Source organism: Trichosurus vulpecula, chromosome 9 (genome assembly GCF_011100635.1).
Source record: "Trichosurus vulpecula isolate mTriVul1 chromosome 9, mTriVul1.pri, whole genome shotgun sequence".
Lineage (NCBI taxonomy): Eukaryota > Metazoa > Chordata > Mammalia > Diprotodontia > Phalangeridae > Trichosurus > Trichosurus vulpecula.
This window is the reverse complement of record NC_050581.1, coordinates 5510152-5529430: the sequence shown is the minus strand read 5'-3', so window position 1 is coordinate 5529430 and position 19279 is coordinate 5510152. Positions and strand designations below refer to the sequence as shown.

The 19279-nt window shown below is 44.1% G+C and overlaps 2 protein-coding genes across 10 annotated transcripts in view; one reads left to right on the top strand and one right to left on the bottom strand.

Moving 5' to 3' along the window:
• Nucleotides 1–227, top strand: part of SLC5A11 (solute carrier family 5 member 11) — a 37573-nt gene extending 37346 nt beyond the window's left edge. For all 4 annotated transcript variants that reach the window (XM_036738386.1, XM_036738385.1, XM_036738384.1 and 1 more), the window contains one exon: nucleotides 22–227. In XM_036738386.1, coding sequence (XP_036594281.1) covers nucleotides 22–227 — 206 coding nt within the window. The remainder of the gene's footprint in view (nucleotides 1–21) is intronic.
• Nucleotides 228–7778: 7551 nt separating this feature from the next.
• Nucleotides 7779–19279, bottom strand: part of ARHGAP17 (Rho GTPase activating protein 17) — a 121794-nt gene continuing 110293 nt past the window's right edge. For 2 of the 6 annotated variants that reach the window (XM_036738139.1, XM_036738135.1), the window contains 2 exons: nucleotides 17513–18148; nucleotides 7779–8288 (listed from right to left, as the gene is read on the bottom strand). In XM_036738139.1, the coding sequence (XP_036594034.1) occupies nucleotides 8158–8288; nucleotides 17513–18148 (767 nt within the window). In that variant the 3' untranslated portion in view covers nucleotides 7779–8157. Of the gene's footprint in view, nucleotides 8289–13490; nucleotides 13539–15629; nucleotides 15654–17512; nucleotides 18149–19279 lie in introns of all 6 variants that reach the window. The other 4 variants (XM_036738137.1, XM_036738140.1, XM_036738136.1 and 1 more) reach the window with 4 other exon arrangements.

Genomic DNA, 19279 nt, shown 5'->3' with positions numbered 1-19279 from the left:
AACTTAAATTGTTTGTTTTAGGCAATGCTACTGCAAAATCATCCAAAGTGAAGAAAGCCATAATTTGGCTCTGTGGAATGGACGCCAAGGCTAGCGAGGCATCTGTGAAGAAACCTGAACCCATTGTGGCTTCCTTAGAAGAAACTTCTCTTGTCAAAAGGATTCTGGATATCAACCTGATCATCTGTATCAGCGCTGCCATTTTTCTTTGGGCTTACTTTGCCTAATGATGGTGTTAAGGGATGGAAGGGAAAGACTGTCAGCTGGCTTTCGAGGTTTTACTCTTCCTGAATTTTTTATTTCATGAAAACAGAATGGTTGGTGGTTTGTTTTTTGTTGTTGTTTCTAAAAAACCACTACGGTGGTGGTGTTTTCTAGACCTTTACTACAAATGACTTTAGGTCTGCGTTGTGAGAGAGGAGACAAAAGGATAGGAGAAAGACAAGCTATCTCCATTTCTAACGTCCTTTGCTGGAAAAATGCACACAGTTCACTGATTTTGAGAGATTTTAAAGGACAGAAGAAAAATCCATGGCTCTTATTTATCCTTGCTCTGTCAAAGTGTCCCCATCATTAAGGTGTTAAATGAGATGAAGCTTAGCCAAGTGAAGGGGATAGTGAGCACCATATTGTGTTAATGCTTTGCACATTTTAATTTTATTGTTTATTGAGAGGCGGCTTTGGCATAGTGGGTAGTGGGGTGGCCTTGGAGCCATGAAGACCTGAGTTCAAGTCTTGACTGGTACATATTGGTTATTATTTGGGGCATCTCACTTAGAGAAGAAACTCTAAGACAAAAAATTATAGAAAAAGATGGCAAGGGAACTTCCTGATCTGGGGAATCTGTCAATGAAATCCTCAGTGCAGTCCCTAATCAGGGCCCAACCAGAACATCTACTTCTGTTACTGTCCTTGGGCAAGTCACTTCCTTTCTCTGGGTTGTTTTCCTCATCTATAAAATAGCATGGGAAAGAGTAGGAGGGGAGAGAAGACTGGATTAAACGATGGCTCGAGTCCTTTTTCCAGCTCTAATATTCTCGGGCTCTCTGGATTGTACCAAGGGTCTTCATCAGTTAGCTCTCTCAACCAGGTTGGCTTAATGGTACCTAAGGAATCGAGGGAGAATGGTCTCCACCTGACCGCAACCAAGAAAGAAGTTAAGGCACCTACAGATGCTGTCTCTTGACTTCAGAGACATTAACCCAGGGAAATTCCTTCTCTCTTCCCCCAGGAAAAAGGGAGGCATAGGATAACTCTGGATGACAAAGATCCAGTTCTGTATCCCCTACAAAATGTTTAATATAAGATGGCCTATCCCTCTACTATTGGACTACATCCTTAATTAATCTAATGATTAGCCACTGTTAGTTTGAACACATTCGCTACTTCTCCACTAGCAAAAACCCCTTCCTCTTAATTGCTTTGGAGAGAGGAAGTGTGTGTGTGTGTGTTCGCTCGCATGTCAAATTAGCAATTATCTAGGCCCTCTTCCTCATCAGAAAGCTCATAATGTACGAGTTACCTGTTCACATTTGTACTGTTATCACTTGGCCCATGTGTGATAAAGGACCTGCTGAGCAGATTTTCTCCATTTTTTTGTCTCATCCATATGGTAAGCAGGCCATATGTGTTCTGTGACTTTTAAATAAAATCATTACCAGCTCACACACCGGTCTTCTCAGGCCTCCCAACACAGCATACCTGTGAAATTGGCATTCTTACATCCAAGCCCAAACAGCCCTGGTCTCTGGGTAAGTGGAGATTCCTGAGGCTAGTTTCTTAAAGGAATGCTTTGAAGAAGATTTTCATTTTCTTTCTCAGAGAAACTTTGGTTATTGGAAATGGTTCCTTGCAAGTAAATTTGAGTTGTAGAAATACCAAGGAATTCTAAACATTTCCAAGGCTAGCCTCATGCTCTGTTCCTCTGCCTGCTCCCTTCAGGAAAGGGCGAAAATGAGCAGCCAATCCACACTATTTGTGGTCCTCAGGGACACATGACCTTCATCCCAGATTTTCCATGGAAAACCAACCCCAAAGGCTGACTCATTTTCTCATGGTTGCCATTCCAAGAGCCTAGTTCCCAGGGGTCCTGCTGGAATTGGATGGAAATGACCGAGAGGGGCAGACTAGGTTACTTAGCCAGCTGAGATGGCACAGATTCAGGCTGAAGGCCAGAGTTGACCCAGGAGAGAAGCAGAATGGAACAAGGGCGCCTCAAGCCTCTTATCCTTATTACTTTCACCACTGCCCTGGTCCCCAAATACTTGGCTTCTGGGGAAAATGGATGGCTGAGCCTTAGACCAAGCATCTACTCAACTCCTTGATGGATAATGGAAGCCATCAACCAGGAGCAAAGGTAACTCCAAACCTCCTAGCCTTCTACCTTTAGGGAGCTGTTCAACCTCAGCTTCCATACCATGTTCTTCTCAGACTTCCTCCTAGACCAGGTAAACTTCTGAACTCCTAGGCTAAGGCTGCTTACTAACCCTTGTCTAGTATGAGGATAAAGACCTAGCACTTTGGCTACGGCTAGAGCATAAGGGAATGGAAGTTGGCACCATCCCCTTGGTGATCAGGGAACAGACCTTAATTCTTTCAATGTTTTATTCCTTGTGCTAAGTCTATGGTGTAAACAGTGGAGGAAATCTATTTTGAAAGGTCCTATTTCCACAGGCTGAGGGTAAATCCAATCTAACTTCCCTCTCAGACCTCCCCTGGGTCTGGCTACCCATGGGGCTGCCCCACTGTGGTTATGGTCATGCATTTCAGGGGGTGGTAAGCAGGGGCTCTGTAGACAGAGCACCTCTGCAGAAGGGTAACCAAAGTGGTGGGGAAAATTGAGACTGTGCCTTATAAAGGTCAACCGAAGAAACTACGTTTAAGCCTGAAAATTAGGGTTGGGGGGTGTGTAGGGAGTAATAGCTGTATTCAACTACTTGGTGCCCTCAAGTGCTCAAATCTTCTACAAATTACTAACAATAATAAAATAGGGACAGATAAGGAAGGGGGTGGAAAGCGGTGGCGGGGGGAGGAAGTACTTACCAGCTGCTTCTCAGCAATCAGCACCCACCTTGGTTGCTTCTGTGGGGACTTGCTCTTCAATGGCACCTCCACGCTGAAGTTACACTAGAAAATCTCCCCCTCTTTTGTAGCTTTGGGTGGGGTTTTCTTCTCTTGGATCATGGACTTTAACATGGAACAGTGCTATGGGATTATCAACTCCTTCATGGAGTTTGAGATCATGGCATTTGAGCCGAGAGGGATGTCAGAAATCTCATGGCCTAAAACAGGAATTCCTACGTCTACCAAGTGCTCAACCAGGCTCAAACGTCTCCAGTGCTCACTTGCTGCCCTACCCCTCTCTCCCAGCAACTCCAATTTTTCTAATATCTCCTTTGCTTCCATGTTCCATTCTTCTAAGAGCCACCATGGTCCTGTGCAAAAGGTACCAGATTCACAATCAAAAAACCCAGGCTCAAATCAGAGCTGTCTATTACCTGTGTAACCCCGGGCATGCCACTCTACTCCCACGGGTCTGTTTTCTCTTCTGATCTCATGTCCCTTGATATCCCAAGATTCCATGATCTATGAATGTATCATGGCCCAAGCTGACAGCATCTCCTCTAGGCAGCTGCTTCAGAGAACTTCCCAGCTCTCCTAATACTTCATATTGGTTGTTTCCCTATTTAAAAGAGAACATAGTGTGCCTTATTTAAAAGTGTTTCTATCGTGCGATTAACCATGAGTAGCTGAGATCTAGTTCTTGGGGCAGTCGAGGCACCTGCCTGGGACATGGTGCTTCTGGGACAGTCCTACTCTACGCTCCGAACTGCTACGTACATTTCAACAATGCTCCAGGGAAGATTTGAAAACAGGCTTTATTACCAGACACTGTTCTCACTAAAAGAACAGGTCGTAAGGTTACCGCAGAGACAGATGGTATACACACATAGCTTCATATCGGATTTGGCTTTTACAAAATGCCTCAAGAAACGAAAAATCCAAAGAGCCGAGTAATGCGCTCCATAGAAACATCAGAACGTTAAATAAAATGGAAGAAAACATACAAATGGATAAACACGCTCCTACTGTTTGTGCTGACCCAGGTATGATAAACTGGGTAGCAATTACATACCAACACCATAAACTAACTCTTCCTACCCTAGTAACAGTGGCCAGTTGCTGACACTGACACCCACGTCTAATTTTAGGCCGCAAAATCCCTGCTAAGCTATTGTAAATATCTCAGTATTATTCTGGAGCGTTGGAAAGGCGAAACACCTGGGGTTCAGAAGCAAACTTGGTCACCTAGCCGACAGGTCGCAGTCTAAGTAACCCAATCCTGATCCACGCAAGCCGTCCACAACACCCTCAGCAAACGATGAGCCTCTGCTTCAAGGCCACTAGGGAGGAGGCATCAGCAGATTCTACCATCAGAGGCGGAGCGGGACTGTGGGAGAATTTTCTTTAGTTTCATAAACTACTGTCTGTCTTCCCATTCAGGGTTACCGATGTCATCTCAGGGGAATAAAGGACTAACAAATCAGTGATGTCCAAAAATTAAACGGGATAGCTTCATATAGGCAGTGAGCTGTTCAAGCCTAGATGCGAAGGGATACATGATCTCTGGTGCCTCTTCCAACTCTGGAATTCTGTTAATTCTGTAATAGAATTTGTCACCATCATAGAACGATCACAGAATCTGGTGAGATTACAAGTGCGGATATGCCTCATTATGGCTACCATCATTGATGGCCAACCTAGTAACCACGTTCCTACACGCACAGATGGCTACTGCTACTTGTGTTTGGCCACTGGCCTGCCATGCCTGACCACAGCACATGCTCTCCATTTTGGCCACTGTGCATTCTCCAGAGAAATAAGTGGCATGAAATACCAAATGAGGGAATAAGAAATACTATGTTAGAGGGGGGGGGAAAGGCAAAAATGAGTATGAACAAGAAGTGAGTTTACATTTTAAAAAACAAAAACTGACCCTCTTACCAGCTGCTTTCATGTCTTTTTCTCTCCCTTCTTGCAAAAAAAAAAAAAAAACCCAAAACACTAATATTTGCCATGGTTTGAGAGGGGAAGCATAAAGAATGTTAGCTTAACTAAGGCATAGAATAATCTGAGCTTGCTACAGAAGATATGGCAAGAAAATGACTCCAGCATTCTGAAGAATGAGAAAGATGTCTCCCCTTGTGTATCCCGTGGGGACGCACCAGTGGCTCCTTCTGCGTCCTGGCCACAGGCTCCGGCACCATTGTGTGCGCACTTCAAATTCTACTTTTTCCTCATATTGATCACGTGGAATAATCACCCAACGCAGATATGTGGAGGGTGGGGGTCTGCGAGGGGGAGTGAGTTACGTGTCTAGTCTAGGGATAGAGAAAGACTAGAATGTGCGTGCATAAGACTGCTGGGTTGGGGGCAGATGGGTGAATGCTTAAGAATGAAAAGGAGACAGTGTATCTAGCATATGGGAAATGGTTTTGCTCAAAGCATGTGACTGCTTTGCCACTCATGTAATTTGTATTTGTGGTTATTCCTATTCGCACATGGGAAGCAGTGGTTGATGGATCGGGGCTGTTTATGTGTTTTAAGTAAGCATAATCAAAGGGTGTTACACACATCAAATAGGAGGAATGACTCGCCCTTGCTCCTTGGGAAAGTTAATTTCCATATCTTTCCAAGAACTAATGACTTTAATGAAACTGGATTATCTTACTTAGAATGAGACCAACTATTACCTTTAACAGGGAAGAACTGGCAAACGTTAGGGACTTTGTGTGTCTCCACTGTGACTTCTGCATTTACTTTAAAGCCAGTTATTCGTGCATATGGTTGATATTTCCGAATGAATGAAAATGGATAGCATGTTTGAGGTTCCGAAATAGTTTGGAAAGGAACTTGGCTACCACGTTCATGTACTGGTAACTGTAATCAAAGTTGTCTAGGTTTCTAAGTGTATCATACATGCATACATGTGTATAGTAAATGAGGGCTGCTACATGTGTACATGTACTCATGAACATAGAGATATGTGTTCGTACAGACATATCGACTACTGATTCAGCTGGATTCATTTAGGTTATACCAGAAAAGTATAATTAGCAAATTTAATCCTTATGGACCTTAGGAAAGGTGATAATTTGTTAGTTGTCCAGCAACAGATGTCGGTTTCCAAGTTTGACATATATGGAGAATAGAAAAAAATTATTACCTTTTTTGAAGTGGTAGGAAAAAATGTTTAAGGGAGTGTGAATTGTGGGAAATTAGACAATTCGAATTTGTTGTGTTTTCTTAGCAACAATAAGCATACTGCAAACACTAGGGCAGGGCAGCTAAGAGATGCAGTGCATAGAGCTCTGGGCTTGGAGTCAGGAAGACTCATGTTCATGAGTTCAAATCTGGCCTCAGACACTTACTAGCTGTATGCCCTTTGGCAAGTCACTTAACCCTGCTTGCCTCAGTTCCTCAGCTGTAAAATGAGCTGGAGAAGGACATGGCAAAGCACTCCAGTATCTTTGCCAAGAAAGCCCCAAAATGGGGTCACAAAGTCAGACACAACTGAAGAGACTCAACAACAAACACCAAGTCAAGTGACTAATAAGATCCTTTCTTCTCCAGGTGTAATAGCTACAGCTCCCTCCTCAGGCTTAGCCCAGGTAGCAGCATTTTTAAAGGCAGTAAATATTTCTTAAGAGCTTGTACTGAGATTCCAGCTGTAGGAATGAGCAGAGGAACGGCTAAACGTCTCCAAGAAGGCACCAAATATTCGTTAGCAGCAGGCAGAGTAACCTTTGTTTATTCTAAAGTCAATGGGAATATTTACCAATAGTCACATGAACTTTGCACTTTGGTCAAAGATCTGGGTTTAAAGCCTAGTTCTGCCACTTACTAGCAGTGGAGCTGGGCAGGTCCAGTCACTTCCTTAGGTCTCAGTATCAAACAGGGATAATACTTGCAAAAATCTATCTCAGAGGACTGAAGAGCAAATTACGTATGTGAACTATGACATCAGCGAAATAAATGGATGAGGGGTACATAAAAGGGATATCAATTTTAGTAATTTACAAATTGTAATAAAGAAAGAAACAGCATGGTTAGGGGGAGAAGCGCGCTAGACTTAAGAGTCAGAAAGAGCTGGATTCAAAGCCTGCCTTAGCCACTTACTCACTGTGTGACCTGGGGCAAGTCATTTACCATCTCCTTGTCTCAGCTTTCTCATCTGTAAATAGCACCTAACTCTCAGGGTGGTTATGAGAAGGTACTTACAGGGCTTTCCAAACCTTAAAGTGCTATGTAATGCAAGTGGTTGTTAGGATTCTGTTACTACAGGTGTTCTAGATTCTACGACTTAGGACCAGAAAAAATTAAAAGATTCTCCAAGATGCCAGATCCCACGCTGTTTAAATGATACTCAACAAAAGCAAATGCACCAACATTTTGCCTTGAGATATGAGCTTCATATAAACCAAAGGGTACAGTTAATTCAAATTAACCATGAGGCTGGAATAATGTTCAGTCCTTATCAAGTAGCAATGAAATGGTTTAAAAAAAAAAAAGGAACAATACATGTCTTTCTACAGTCCAGCGGTCCCAGAAGGCACTAGATACATCCACAGCTTAACAGGGTGACAGATCCAGCAGTCACCACCAGAGGGCACAAAATCATTCTGCAGTGAGTCTGGTAGAGTAACATTTCTTAAAAGACAGCTCCTCTACCACAGGGTCTAATGTTCAGGAATAAAAGCCCAAGGGGCAGGAAGGAGGAGGCTTGCATAATTAGTGTATTTTATTAAATAGTTAATGCATCGCTTCTTACTCATTTGGAACAGCTGTATTAACAGCAGCAAATAAAGCTTCCTACATAAGTTTCCGCAGCGAGATTCTTTCGGCCCTGGTTTTTGGTGGTTTTTTTTTCCCTTCCCACTAAAGAAAATGCAACTTTTTCAAGACCCAGATCATTTAGCTTTGAGTGAAAGCCCCATTGTCTCTTCTTGCTACGCAGCAGGAAAGACCCTGCATAGCAGGGCCGTTATCTCCACCAAAAGCTTTTCACTGTTTGGTCTGCATGGAAGGGAGGCAGTTCATTTTCCCTTGCTCCACTCAAATGGAAGGAAAGGAGTCAGAGCACTCGAGGGGCTTTCTTCACAAAGCGGTGCTCTCTGAATCATTCTCAATGTCCAACAATAGGCGGCTGGCCAGGTCCTTGCTCACTGGCTCCATGTGGATTTCAGGAAAGAGGGTGCGAAGCTGTTCTGGAACATTAGAATTGGAGTCTGGATAGAAACAGGAAAAAAGAAGGCCATGAGCAAAGTGCAGAGGGCAGGTAAGGAATAGTGAGACAGAGATGTTTTCCTTAACGTTCTCTCCATGCACACACATGCTGTCCTGTCCAACAGAATGGGTAACTAGGGGTGGAGGCATCAACTGGCCTCAGGACTTTAGCCGCACCACTAAACCACCCCCAGGTTGTTTCCTAGTCTGCAGAATGGAACTAAAAATCCCTGTCCTGATTGCCAGACAGGCCTGTTGTGAGGATAGGAAGGGCGAATGGAATGGGAAAACACTGGGGAGCCCTACACAAGCATCAGACACGGTGTGCTTATGGTGCTCCTCCATTCAAACATTGGCAGTTTGCACCTTAGTTCTGCTCAGGCTAGCAAATCTTAATGGTGAAGGGGAAAAAACCCCTTAGAAACTGGTCCTTCAGATACAAATGTTATGATAGGACAGGGTGCCTTCCTGTCAAAAGCTCTCTTAGAAGCTCTCTAGGGCAACTTTTGCCACAGAAAAAGGCCAGTTTCGCTTGTGAGAAACTGCCCCCCTGAGAACAGACAGTCTTGCCATACTGAAATTAATGCTGTCCTATCCCAGAACAGGCAGAAGAAAGCTGGCTAAGGTGCCAAACGTCAATTCCTCAAAGGAAACTGGGACTCGGTGCTCTTAATAGTTAAAAGGGGTAGACTATCAGAACATAAACAAGTCCCTTAATGTGGTGGGACAGTAGCCTACAAGTACTATAGTCTTCAAAAATATACCAAGGTACTAACTAGTACTGAGGATAAGTCGTCATAAAAATAACTTCTCCCTGAATACACTAAAAGCCCCCAACGAATATTTCAGAAACCTTTACCAGGCTTACTTCTGCTATTTGTGGACTGAGTTATAAAAGAGACGATGGGGTTTGTGCCGCCTCCATCTCACAGGTCTAGTTGGCAAGGAAAGTCCTTTGGGAACACAGTAGGGTGGGAAAAACAATGAACTTGGATGAAGGTAACAGCCTCAACCTCTGTCACTCACCAGCCACGGGACGAAGGGCAACCTCCCTCTAAGCCTCGACTTTTGAAATGGAAATAACTTTTTCAGCTTGCCATAAAGAGAGGCTGTACATAACAGGCAAAGGGCCTTCAAAGTTTTCAATTGCTATGGAGATGTCAGCTAAAAATATCAACGAATGGGTTATTAGGATGTAAGAGAAAAGAGAGCAGCCCACCATCCAGGGCAGACTGGTAATAGAACCTGGGGATAGCGGTGAAGAGGGGAAGGCAGCTGCTTTGCTTTATTTCCTAGCATGAACAGCAGAAGGTCCAAGCTGGGGAAGACTCCTGGCTGTGCAGCCCGGGCTTCTAGTTCTGAAAAGGACAGCAGGGGCAGAGCTGCAGAAGAACAGTCCTCACATGACCTTCCAAGTGCAGGAAATGCTAACCACACTCAAGTTTCTCTTATTAAACCATGGCTTTGTCCCTCCACAGATTCAACTACATCTTTCACCATATCTTTGGTTCCTGTTTCACTCTCTCAGGTTAACATGATCCATACGTCTTGTACCCGGTACGTGAATCAGTGGCTGTACTTTCTAATTTGTCCTAAATGTGTCTTTCTTAAGCTAAAAGGGGTTAGTTATTAGCCTGGTCTGATCAGAGGGGGCTTTAATTATGACAAGCAGAGACTCTTCAGTATGCTGGTCTACGCAGGGCCTACGAGAGCCTCCTTCAGGGCCTCCCTCACTGGACTGAGAAGACTCGGAAGAGGAAAACTGAGGGTTTTCACTATTCACTATTTCACTATTCAGCTATTCACTGGCTCTATCATCTCAATTTCTTGAACCTCAGTTTCCTCATCCCTGAAATGTGGATAATGTCACCTACTGTGTCAGCCTCACAGGAGTCTATGAGGACCAAAGTGAAAACGTATGCCGAGATAACCTGTCGCTTTGTAAGGGCTAAAAAAACCACCAAAACCAGTGAGCGTGGGAGGAAAAATGGGAGGGCTCGGAGCAGACCCTGGGGTGAGTCAGAACAGTGAGCGGGAACCTGGGACCGAAGAGAGCGATTTCTCCATTTCTCACATTCTAGAGCAGGTGTCTGCCCTCAAGAGGCTTGTGGGAAGCATGACTGCGCTGCGATGGAATGAGAATGAGGGGCGGCTGCAGTCAGTGCCACAGTCTCAGGGCAAAGCTGAGGAAGCTCCCCACCCGACCTTAATGTCTCGGACAAGGTGAGAATGACCATCAATGACCATAGGGGGCCTTCTGCTTCAAGGTGTCCTGAGTGATTTTGGTCACTACGATCTCGTGAGGTTAACTCAGTGACTACAAAGCCCAGGTTGTCTGCTGCTCAGAAGTCCAGCCCCCTCCCCACCCCGTCTGACCCTGACAAGGACCTGTGAAGTCAGCGGCATGCAGGCACTGCCAGAGCCACTGAAGGGCACCAAGGCTCTCTTTGTCCCCAGAACCCCCATGGCCAATCATCCTCTCTTGTTGCTATGGCTTTAGCTCCCCCTGCTCCCCAGCACTGCTCTCTTCTCTCCTCCCTCCAGCCTTCACACCCACGGGTCCTTGACTGATTTCCTGTGGTCTGCAAACTGCCCCCACTTATAGCACCTTTTTTATACACTAAGCCTTCAGATCTTTATAAGTCCTAGACTTTTTGTTGACTTTCGGATCGCTGGGCTTCTAGACAATTGACAACTTACAATTATTTTATTAACTGGGGTACCTTGGGCAAGTCCCCTTTTCTCTGTGCCTCAGTTTCCATATCTGTAAAGAAGGGGGCTGAAGGGGAGCTAGATGGCCCCAGAGATCTCTTCTAGCTATAGATCAATAGCTACGTGATCTCTAAGGTGCCCTCCAATTCTAAATCTACGAGCTTAGGAAACGTATTATTAATTCAAGGGCAAGAACCCAGGCCGCTGGCTGTGTATTTCCAGCACAGAACACATGTAAAAGCAGGCGCTTTGCCACACTGTACAATAAAACTGGATCTGTCTTCCCCTTCTCTACCACATATTGGAATGTGCCAGTGTTTTCTCCTGGCAAAAGGGTTCTTTAGAAGTGTAAAGCCTCAAAAGTGTCCAGACAAAGTCAGCTGGTTTGCATTTACAAGTGGCTGACTACTGCCAGCATTTCCTGTGGGGTTTACACAGGGCCTACCTGGCTTTAGTAAACACAGGTATGGCATTTGTGCCCTGGGCAAAGCACCCAACCAACACCATGCTCAATCATTCGTTTTATCAGGTACATTCCTACAGGCTAATTCAATCGGATATTCAGTTGTAAACAAACTCACTCTCACCATGTTTCCTCACTGATCAAACTGGATAAATAGCGTAACAGACTCAGTCTGGAAGGTCTGGGGGTCAGCATCTATCCGATACTCACTACCTGCTGTGTGACTGGAGGCAGATTACTTAACCTCTCTGAAATTCAGTTTCTTCTTCTGTAGAAGGGGGATGACGCTGAAGTGCGTACCGTGCAGGGGTGCTGTAAGACTCACATTGAATAATGTTCACAAACTGCTAAAAAACCTTAAAGCTCCACAGAAATGTCAGTGATTATTTCTGCCAATAATGTGGGCAGACGGGGGCACTTTGCCTTCTACATGCCTCCTCTGATTGGTCTTGGGTGGATGGGCAGATCTCCTCCATCTCGACCAGACCTATCTTTCCAAAGGCCACCCTCCATTTGTGTACACAGGGAAAGCAAGGATGATGCTTCTCAAACTCGGATATGGATGAGAATCAGCATCAGGTCCTGCCTGAATGAGACGGACTTTACCTTAAGAGATTGTTCTCCCCTTCTTCAGTATACTGTGGGGAGACAGGAGAGAGCTGCTGTTCTAGAAAAAGAAATGCACGTCACCCTTTCCCCCTTCCTCTTAAAACTCGTTTGAACACAGGATGGGCCCAGTGACCCTCCATCCCTCTACCCCCTCCCCACAAAAAAAAAAATAATTGCTTCTTCAGCATGTGTATTCTAATAATGAAACACTTTCAGAGAAGTGCATTTCTAATTATAGGAGTTCACTTCTGCCGATGGTCACATAAAAAGGATGTTAACAACTGGTTGGATGCTCAAGAAGGGAAGAGTTTAGTCACTGACTTTAGACCACTCCCTTCTACAAGGCGAGAGGCCTCAGATCCCAGAAAGGCCATTCTCTGCTATTAGAGGGCACTTAACATACACATGCGAGACAGTTACTCACCCCTCCAAAGATGGAGAAAAGTGGCCTTAGGGTTTAGGTCTCATACTTTACAAAGTCAGACCACTATTCAGCAGCCACTTTTAGAGACACAGAGTTAAGACGATAGTGACAAAAATGAGACAATAACGGGACTGTGTAAACTGTTCATCCTTAAAAACATTTCTTTTAACTAAGGCCGAAGGTCATGGCCTTTTCCCATAAACTTGTGGTTTTCTGTGTCCTGCTGTGTGACCCCAGGCATGTCACTTAACCACTGTGAGCCTCAGGAATAATAAGCCACCTGTCTCACAGGGTTGTGAGGGTTGCGCAATCCTCACAGTGCTATCCAAATACTAGCTAACATTAAGTATTATCCCACTGACTATTTACAGGAAGCTGGGCTTTAGACTTTGGGGGGGATGGGTAGGACTCAACAAAATGGACAGTTCTCTTTCACTGGCCAATGTGGGGAGTCTTGGTTTCTCCATCTGCAACATGGGCACATACTTAAATGTGTGCAGTGAGGCTCCAATGAGATAATAAATGTAAAGTACCCCTTAAATGTGAATTATTATCTTATCAGGTCAGTCGTACAGGGTGTGAGCATAATGGTGTTAACACAGGTTTACATTCCAAAAGACTTTATGCTCTGTTAGTGGGCAGATGAAGACATCGAGCTGTGCAGCGCGAGCTACAAGACTTGACCAGATGTGGCTGCTGAATGCAGCTGTTAGGCTAGATTACCACGAAGTGGCAGCTAATGCAAGGCAGACTGGAGACTAAGGAAGCGCTAAGGCCAACCTCAGGGACACCTGCTGACAGATCCGTGAACACATTTAGTAACCGTATTAATTCAGGGCAAGCATGAAACAAAGCCGCTGTTCCTTAGGTCATGCACTATTAGTGGGGATGCAGGCAAGCAGGGTTAGGATAACCAGTTAGTAACAGGCACCTGTGCACAAGTATGATCGTGAATTAGCAAAAAATATTCTGGCCAATCATATGCCTTTTCCTTACCATTAAACTTCCAATTTCAGTTCCTACTGAATAATGCAGGTCATACATCTAAATTATTTAATAAAATTGTTGAATTAGAATAATCTTTTTCTATAGCCTACTACATTAACATTACTATGCCTTACGCTGCCATGTTACTCGGGCCAGGAATCTTTTTCAGGGCTGCTTTGCTTTAGGGACAATTAAGAGAGGGTTCCCATTGACATACAGAAAAATGTCTATTCTTGGACACTAGACTGTCTTTGCTGCCAGGCCACGGTCAATGTCTGCTCCACAGCTCTCTCTCTACCCAGAGGCCCATCTCTGTTCTCGATGTCTCAATTCAATGCCTTTAAATTCAGTCCTACTGTTTTTAAGAATGTGCTTCTCCCAAGCTTCATAAGTAACTGTATTATTCAGAAACACTGGTCCTTTCAAGGAGTGCATTAAATGACCAAAACGGCCTAATTTTGAAAATATCCACATGCAGCATGATCTAGTGGGAAGATCACTGGATCTGGAATCTCTGTGACCCAGGACTACCCAAGTAGTACTTGACCTTTTGAAGAGCGTTCTTTCAACTATAACATGGAGGACTTTAATTAGGTAATCCATAACTGGGTTCTTAACCTGGGGTTCATGAATTTGTTTTAATATTTTGACAAATGTATTTCAATATAATTGGTTTCCTTTGTAATCCTATGCATTTTGTTTTATGCTTTTAAAAAGGAGTCCACAGGCCTCATCAAGCTGTCAAGGGGATCCACGAGACACAAAAAGGTTACCAATCTGATTTATAAGGTCCTTTCCAGCCCTAAATCTCAATATCTTACGAATGGTTATAGGACTAATTTATATACTACTGGCATCTCTTGTATGACCACAGGCAGATGGCCTCAAAATAGTAGTCTTTAAAGAATTCCTAAAACGGTGTTAATTCTGTGATATAAAGCCACTGAGGTTATGTGGAATTCCTGGACTTTCAGGCTTGCTTCAAAGAATTGCTGTCTGATAAACCTCCATAGATTATCTGACATTATAATCAGTAAATTAAGCATAATTTAAAGAATCATGTAAAGCAATAACCAACATAAACATAACAATGGATTTAAATACAGTCTGATTCAGGCTTACTTCATTGCATTTTCATTCACACAACAGTATTTCGTTTTGGTGCCTGCAGTTCAAGCAACAAGATTCCAAGGGGCCCAGTTCACATTGACCAATGGTTTCCATGCCCTAAGTTGGTGGTATTTTAGCACTGACTACAACCTTCCTTCTCCTACACAAAGTACCAGGGACAACAGGGGTTGGGCAGTCAAGGGCTGGATGGGAAATGGTATCCTTCCCGGCTGTACTCTAGGCTTAAAAAAAAAAAAGTCAATGGAATTTGTACAAGAAACCAATGTAAGGCTTGAGGCTATTCTTCCTTTGGGGAAGGAGAGCTTGTACAAAAGTCACACAACCTGCATAAGGCTGATCAAAGCAATTCCCTGACATAATGGAAACCCTTCCCCCAGAAACTAGTGTGGACAGATCCTCTGGGAATAGTTCAGCTGAGCCAGATAACACTCTTCACAAAGGTCACATGGTTTAAAAAGAAGCAAATGCCAACATGCATTTTAGAATGCAAGGGATTTATTAGGAATCTTTCAGGGAGCATTTTTTTGGTCCTCAGCAATTGAAGCTGCACATGGGAAGGTTCCATGCAGTTAACACAAATTAAAGGTAAAAAAAAAATTAAGGCAAAAAGCTCAAGATGAGAAGAACACAGTTTCCTGTGCTAACTGAACCCACATTCTTTTTAGCTGGGAGCCAAAACCAGATAAATCACGGGCTGGCTGGAACTTGTTTAACAGAAAAGGAGAGAGACCATTTTTCATATTTCTTCATGGTGAAATGAGTTCTCAATCAATTGGGTTTTGTTGTTCATGCTACTTAGCTACCTAGACTGTTTTCAACTGTTCCACTGTAAAATGCAGAAACATTGCCTACTGGTCATAGGGTGCATGGCACCACCAGAAGAACCACAATATGGCACCAAATAGTGGAACAGTGAGCATGGAGTCGAAAGCACATATGCAAAATACACATACAGGCAACACAGCTAAGTAGGAGCGGTAGGGGCTACAATGCAGGCTATTTCTGGTTGTTACAAACCTCAGTCCTGGCCATCTTCCCAACCTGTGAAGGCATTAGGAAGTACATCTATTAGACATCTCCAAACAAACTGGCTTTCTTTCTAGAAAGGTACAGTGTCATCAAAAAGTACTTAATCATTCAACAACCAAACCAGTACATGATAAGGAAAAGCACATGTCTCCTGAAAAGCTGGTGAAAGATGCTAATTCTAAGTTAATGACATCATGGATTTTGGTTTTGCATTGACCTCACCAAATGTGGGTTCAGCTTTGTAGATTTTAGGTTTTTCACCTATCAATTGAGAGAGATGGCCTAGAAGATCTTGAAGGTCTTTTCAAGCTTTGTACATTAAAAATGTTTGTTGTAAGAGGGGTCCACAGGCTTTGCCGGACCTGGAGGCTTTGTATAAGACAGCAATATGGATATAGGCTAGTTTTCAGCTTCAAACAAAAATGGTGCGCGTCTACTACTTCCACAAAGCACCCAGGGCCAAGAACGGGGAAGGTAATTAATGACTGGGATGTGCTAACTACCTACGTATGTACATATAAATATATGTGCTCACACATACACACACACACACATATAATATGTATGTATATGCATACACATACCCATACCCACACCCCTAAATGCAGATGCCCCGAAATGAAACACTGTCATCAGTCTGAATTTGGGGGGAGGGGGAGAGCCCCCAGCGGCCCTAGATTTGGGATTTCACTGGTGCAGATCACAAACTCATCAGTGACTGACTTCTAGGATTAGTTTTCTGGAGCACTTAGGGATTGCCTTGCTTAAGGTCACAGTGCCCTTCATAACTCCAAGGCTGGCTTTCTACCATCACATCATGCTGCTTAAGTCAATTAATGCTGTTATCAGTAACCAAATCAATAAAAACCCTATTGAGTATCTGCCTGAAGGCAGCACAGAACAGAGGAGGGTGCTGGCCTGGGAAGTAGAGACAAGGGTTCTAGTTTTAGCCCTTCCACTGATCCATGAGGTAACCATAGCAAGTCATTTAACTCTCCTGGGCTTCAATTTTCTCACCTGTGAAATAAGAAGGTCCTTCTAGTCCTAACATTCTATATTGCAGGGCTCTCCGTACCAATCTCTATCTTGCTCGAAAAAGTTCTAAGTACCTACTAAATGTACTCTTCACCGTGCTAGCTTTCCATTCCAATATATCATACGTAAATGAAATTTCAGAGGACTTAGTCGATGGAGAAGGGGTGGTTTTTTGGTGCTGGTAGAAAAAAGAACAGTCACCAAGGTGGCCATGCTAATGTGTGCTTTATGGACTGTAAAACTGGTCCAGTTCTTCTGGAAAGCAATTTGGAGCCATGCTCCAAACGCAAAGGAAGATAAAAAGATAGCATCCCAGGTTGCCTGTAGCATATTGCTTTGGGATCTCATAGCTCACGCTTTAAGGAATCTGTGCTGACCTACACGGGTACATGTAAATCTGGGATGATCACTAACTACGCTACAATACATTCCCACTGTTTCACGGAGAAAAATCTCTCTTTACCAACTTCACTCTTGAAGTACAATGTCCCACAACTTTGAAACAGAACTAAGCTATAGAAGGAATGTTTTTGGTTTTGTTTTTAAAGATTTTTTTAAAAGGTTGTCCAAAAAGATTGAATACCTAGAAGTATTCCCGTGTCAATGAAAGTATTTCCTTCTTACAGGGAAATGAAGTATTTCAGCCAGAATAACCATGCCACACACGCTACCACCATCTCCCAGTACAAGCAGTGACCTAATTTACATTTCCATGTAGGGCAGGTCTGAAAGACCTACTTGGCCTCTCAACAAATCCAGAACTAACCTCCCGGGCACTGTCTGCAAACTAATGAGAAGAGGAAAGAGGGAAACACTGGTGGAGGTTTGCTACTTACCAGTGACTATTTTGGAAGATGTCTGAGTTGGGTTGACAAGGCCACTATCCCCCGCTGAATGAGCTCCAGGGGGGTGGGGAGGAGGGGGGACACTAGGGCGGTTCCTTGGCTTTGGTACTGGTCTTGGTCTTGGTAAGGTACCAGTGTGAGGTGGTGAATGCTGGGCTTGAGGAATCTCCGGGTTACTCGCTGCTTGGGCTTGAGATGTCTGAAGAGCAGGACCCTGTTTTCCCAAAGGCGGCGTCCCAGGAGGGGTTGGTGTTGGGGGCGGGCTGTGAGCCGGCTGCTCCAGTCCATGCTCACTGAGTGGTACCACTGGCTGGGGTGGCACCTGACTATTTAGCTTGGTCTGAGGTGGAGGAGTAGCCTGAGTAGGGGGCTGTGGAGGTGGATGGTTTGGAGCCTGTATTGGAGAGAGGCTGCTCGAGTACCTCCTGGGCGTGGAGAGTTGGGGGGCAGCGGAGGTCTGGCCTGGTGCTTGGTTTGTATGGTGATTTGGAGGAGAAGGACTTCGAGTGGTTGGCTTTGGTGAGATGGAAGGAGGCTGCTGGGATGCTCCTGAGGAACCCTGATTCCCAGGCTGCCCAGGGGGTGGGTTTCCTGGTTTGGGAGGTGCTGGAGCAGGTTTCTTAACAGCTGCATATGGAGAGAAAAAAAACCAACCCACCAAAACACCCATTAATAAGAAGAGTTGTGAAATCAGTGCAGCTGTTCTGGAAAGCAACGTGGAATCGTGCCCAAAGTCAGTAAAGTGGGAATACCCTTTGAACCAGTGATACCGCTATTAGACCAATACTCTCCAGAGACCAAAGAGAGAAGAAAAGGACCCATATAGACAGACGTATGTAGAGTGGGAATACCCTTTGAACCAGTGATACCACTATTAGACCAATACTCTCCAGAGACCAAAGAGAGAAGAAAAGGACCCATACAGACAGACGTATGTAGAGTGGGAATACCCTTTGAACCAGTGATACCGCTATTAGACCAATACTCTCCAGAGACCAAAGAGAGAAGAAAAGGACCCATACAGACAGACATATGTAGAGCTGCTTTTTTCATGGTGACATAGAACATGTCCGTCAGCTGGAGAATGTCTGAACAAATCATATCGATGTAAAGAAATACTCTGGTGCCATTAGAAATGAGGAAGGGGGTGGCTTTTTTAAAAACCTGGGAAGGCTTTTATGAAAAAATGATGCAGAATAAAGGGACCAAAATCAGGAGAACACATTAAGCTATTAACAGCACTGGAAAAACAAGCACCTGAAGGACTCTGATCAAAGCAGTGACTAACCACGGCAGCCATGATGGAGAATATCACACACCCCGGGAGAGAAGTAATGAGCCTGTCTAAAGCCAGACATGCTTTTTGGTCTTGTTGACTATGCGAATTTGTTATAAGGGGTTTTTTCCCTTGATTCTTCAATGAGGGGAGGAGATGGGAAGAAAAGAAAATAGGTTTTTGTTAACTGAAAAAAAAAATTAAAAAAATAAAAACAAAGTTGCCATCAGCTAGACAAGTTCTTTATTGCATAGGCATTCAAAGAAGCCTTTATATTGAAATGTTCCTTCAACAACAAAAACCCAACCCATTAGTACTGGCAGTTCTGTACTTAAAAACCCCTCCACCCTGCTTTCCCAAAGCCACTTCGTCGTGGCTGCAACAACCAAAACCAAAATGAGTCTTTATAGGTTAAAGAGAAGCCTTGGTGGAAAGGCCCTTGACCTTTACAGTCAGAAAGCCAATGCTGGTACGACTTACTA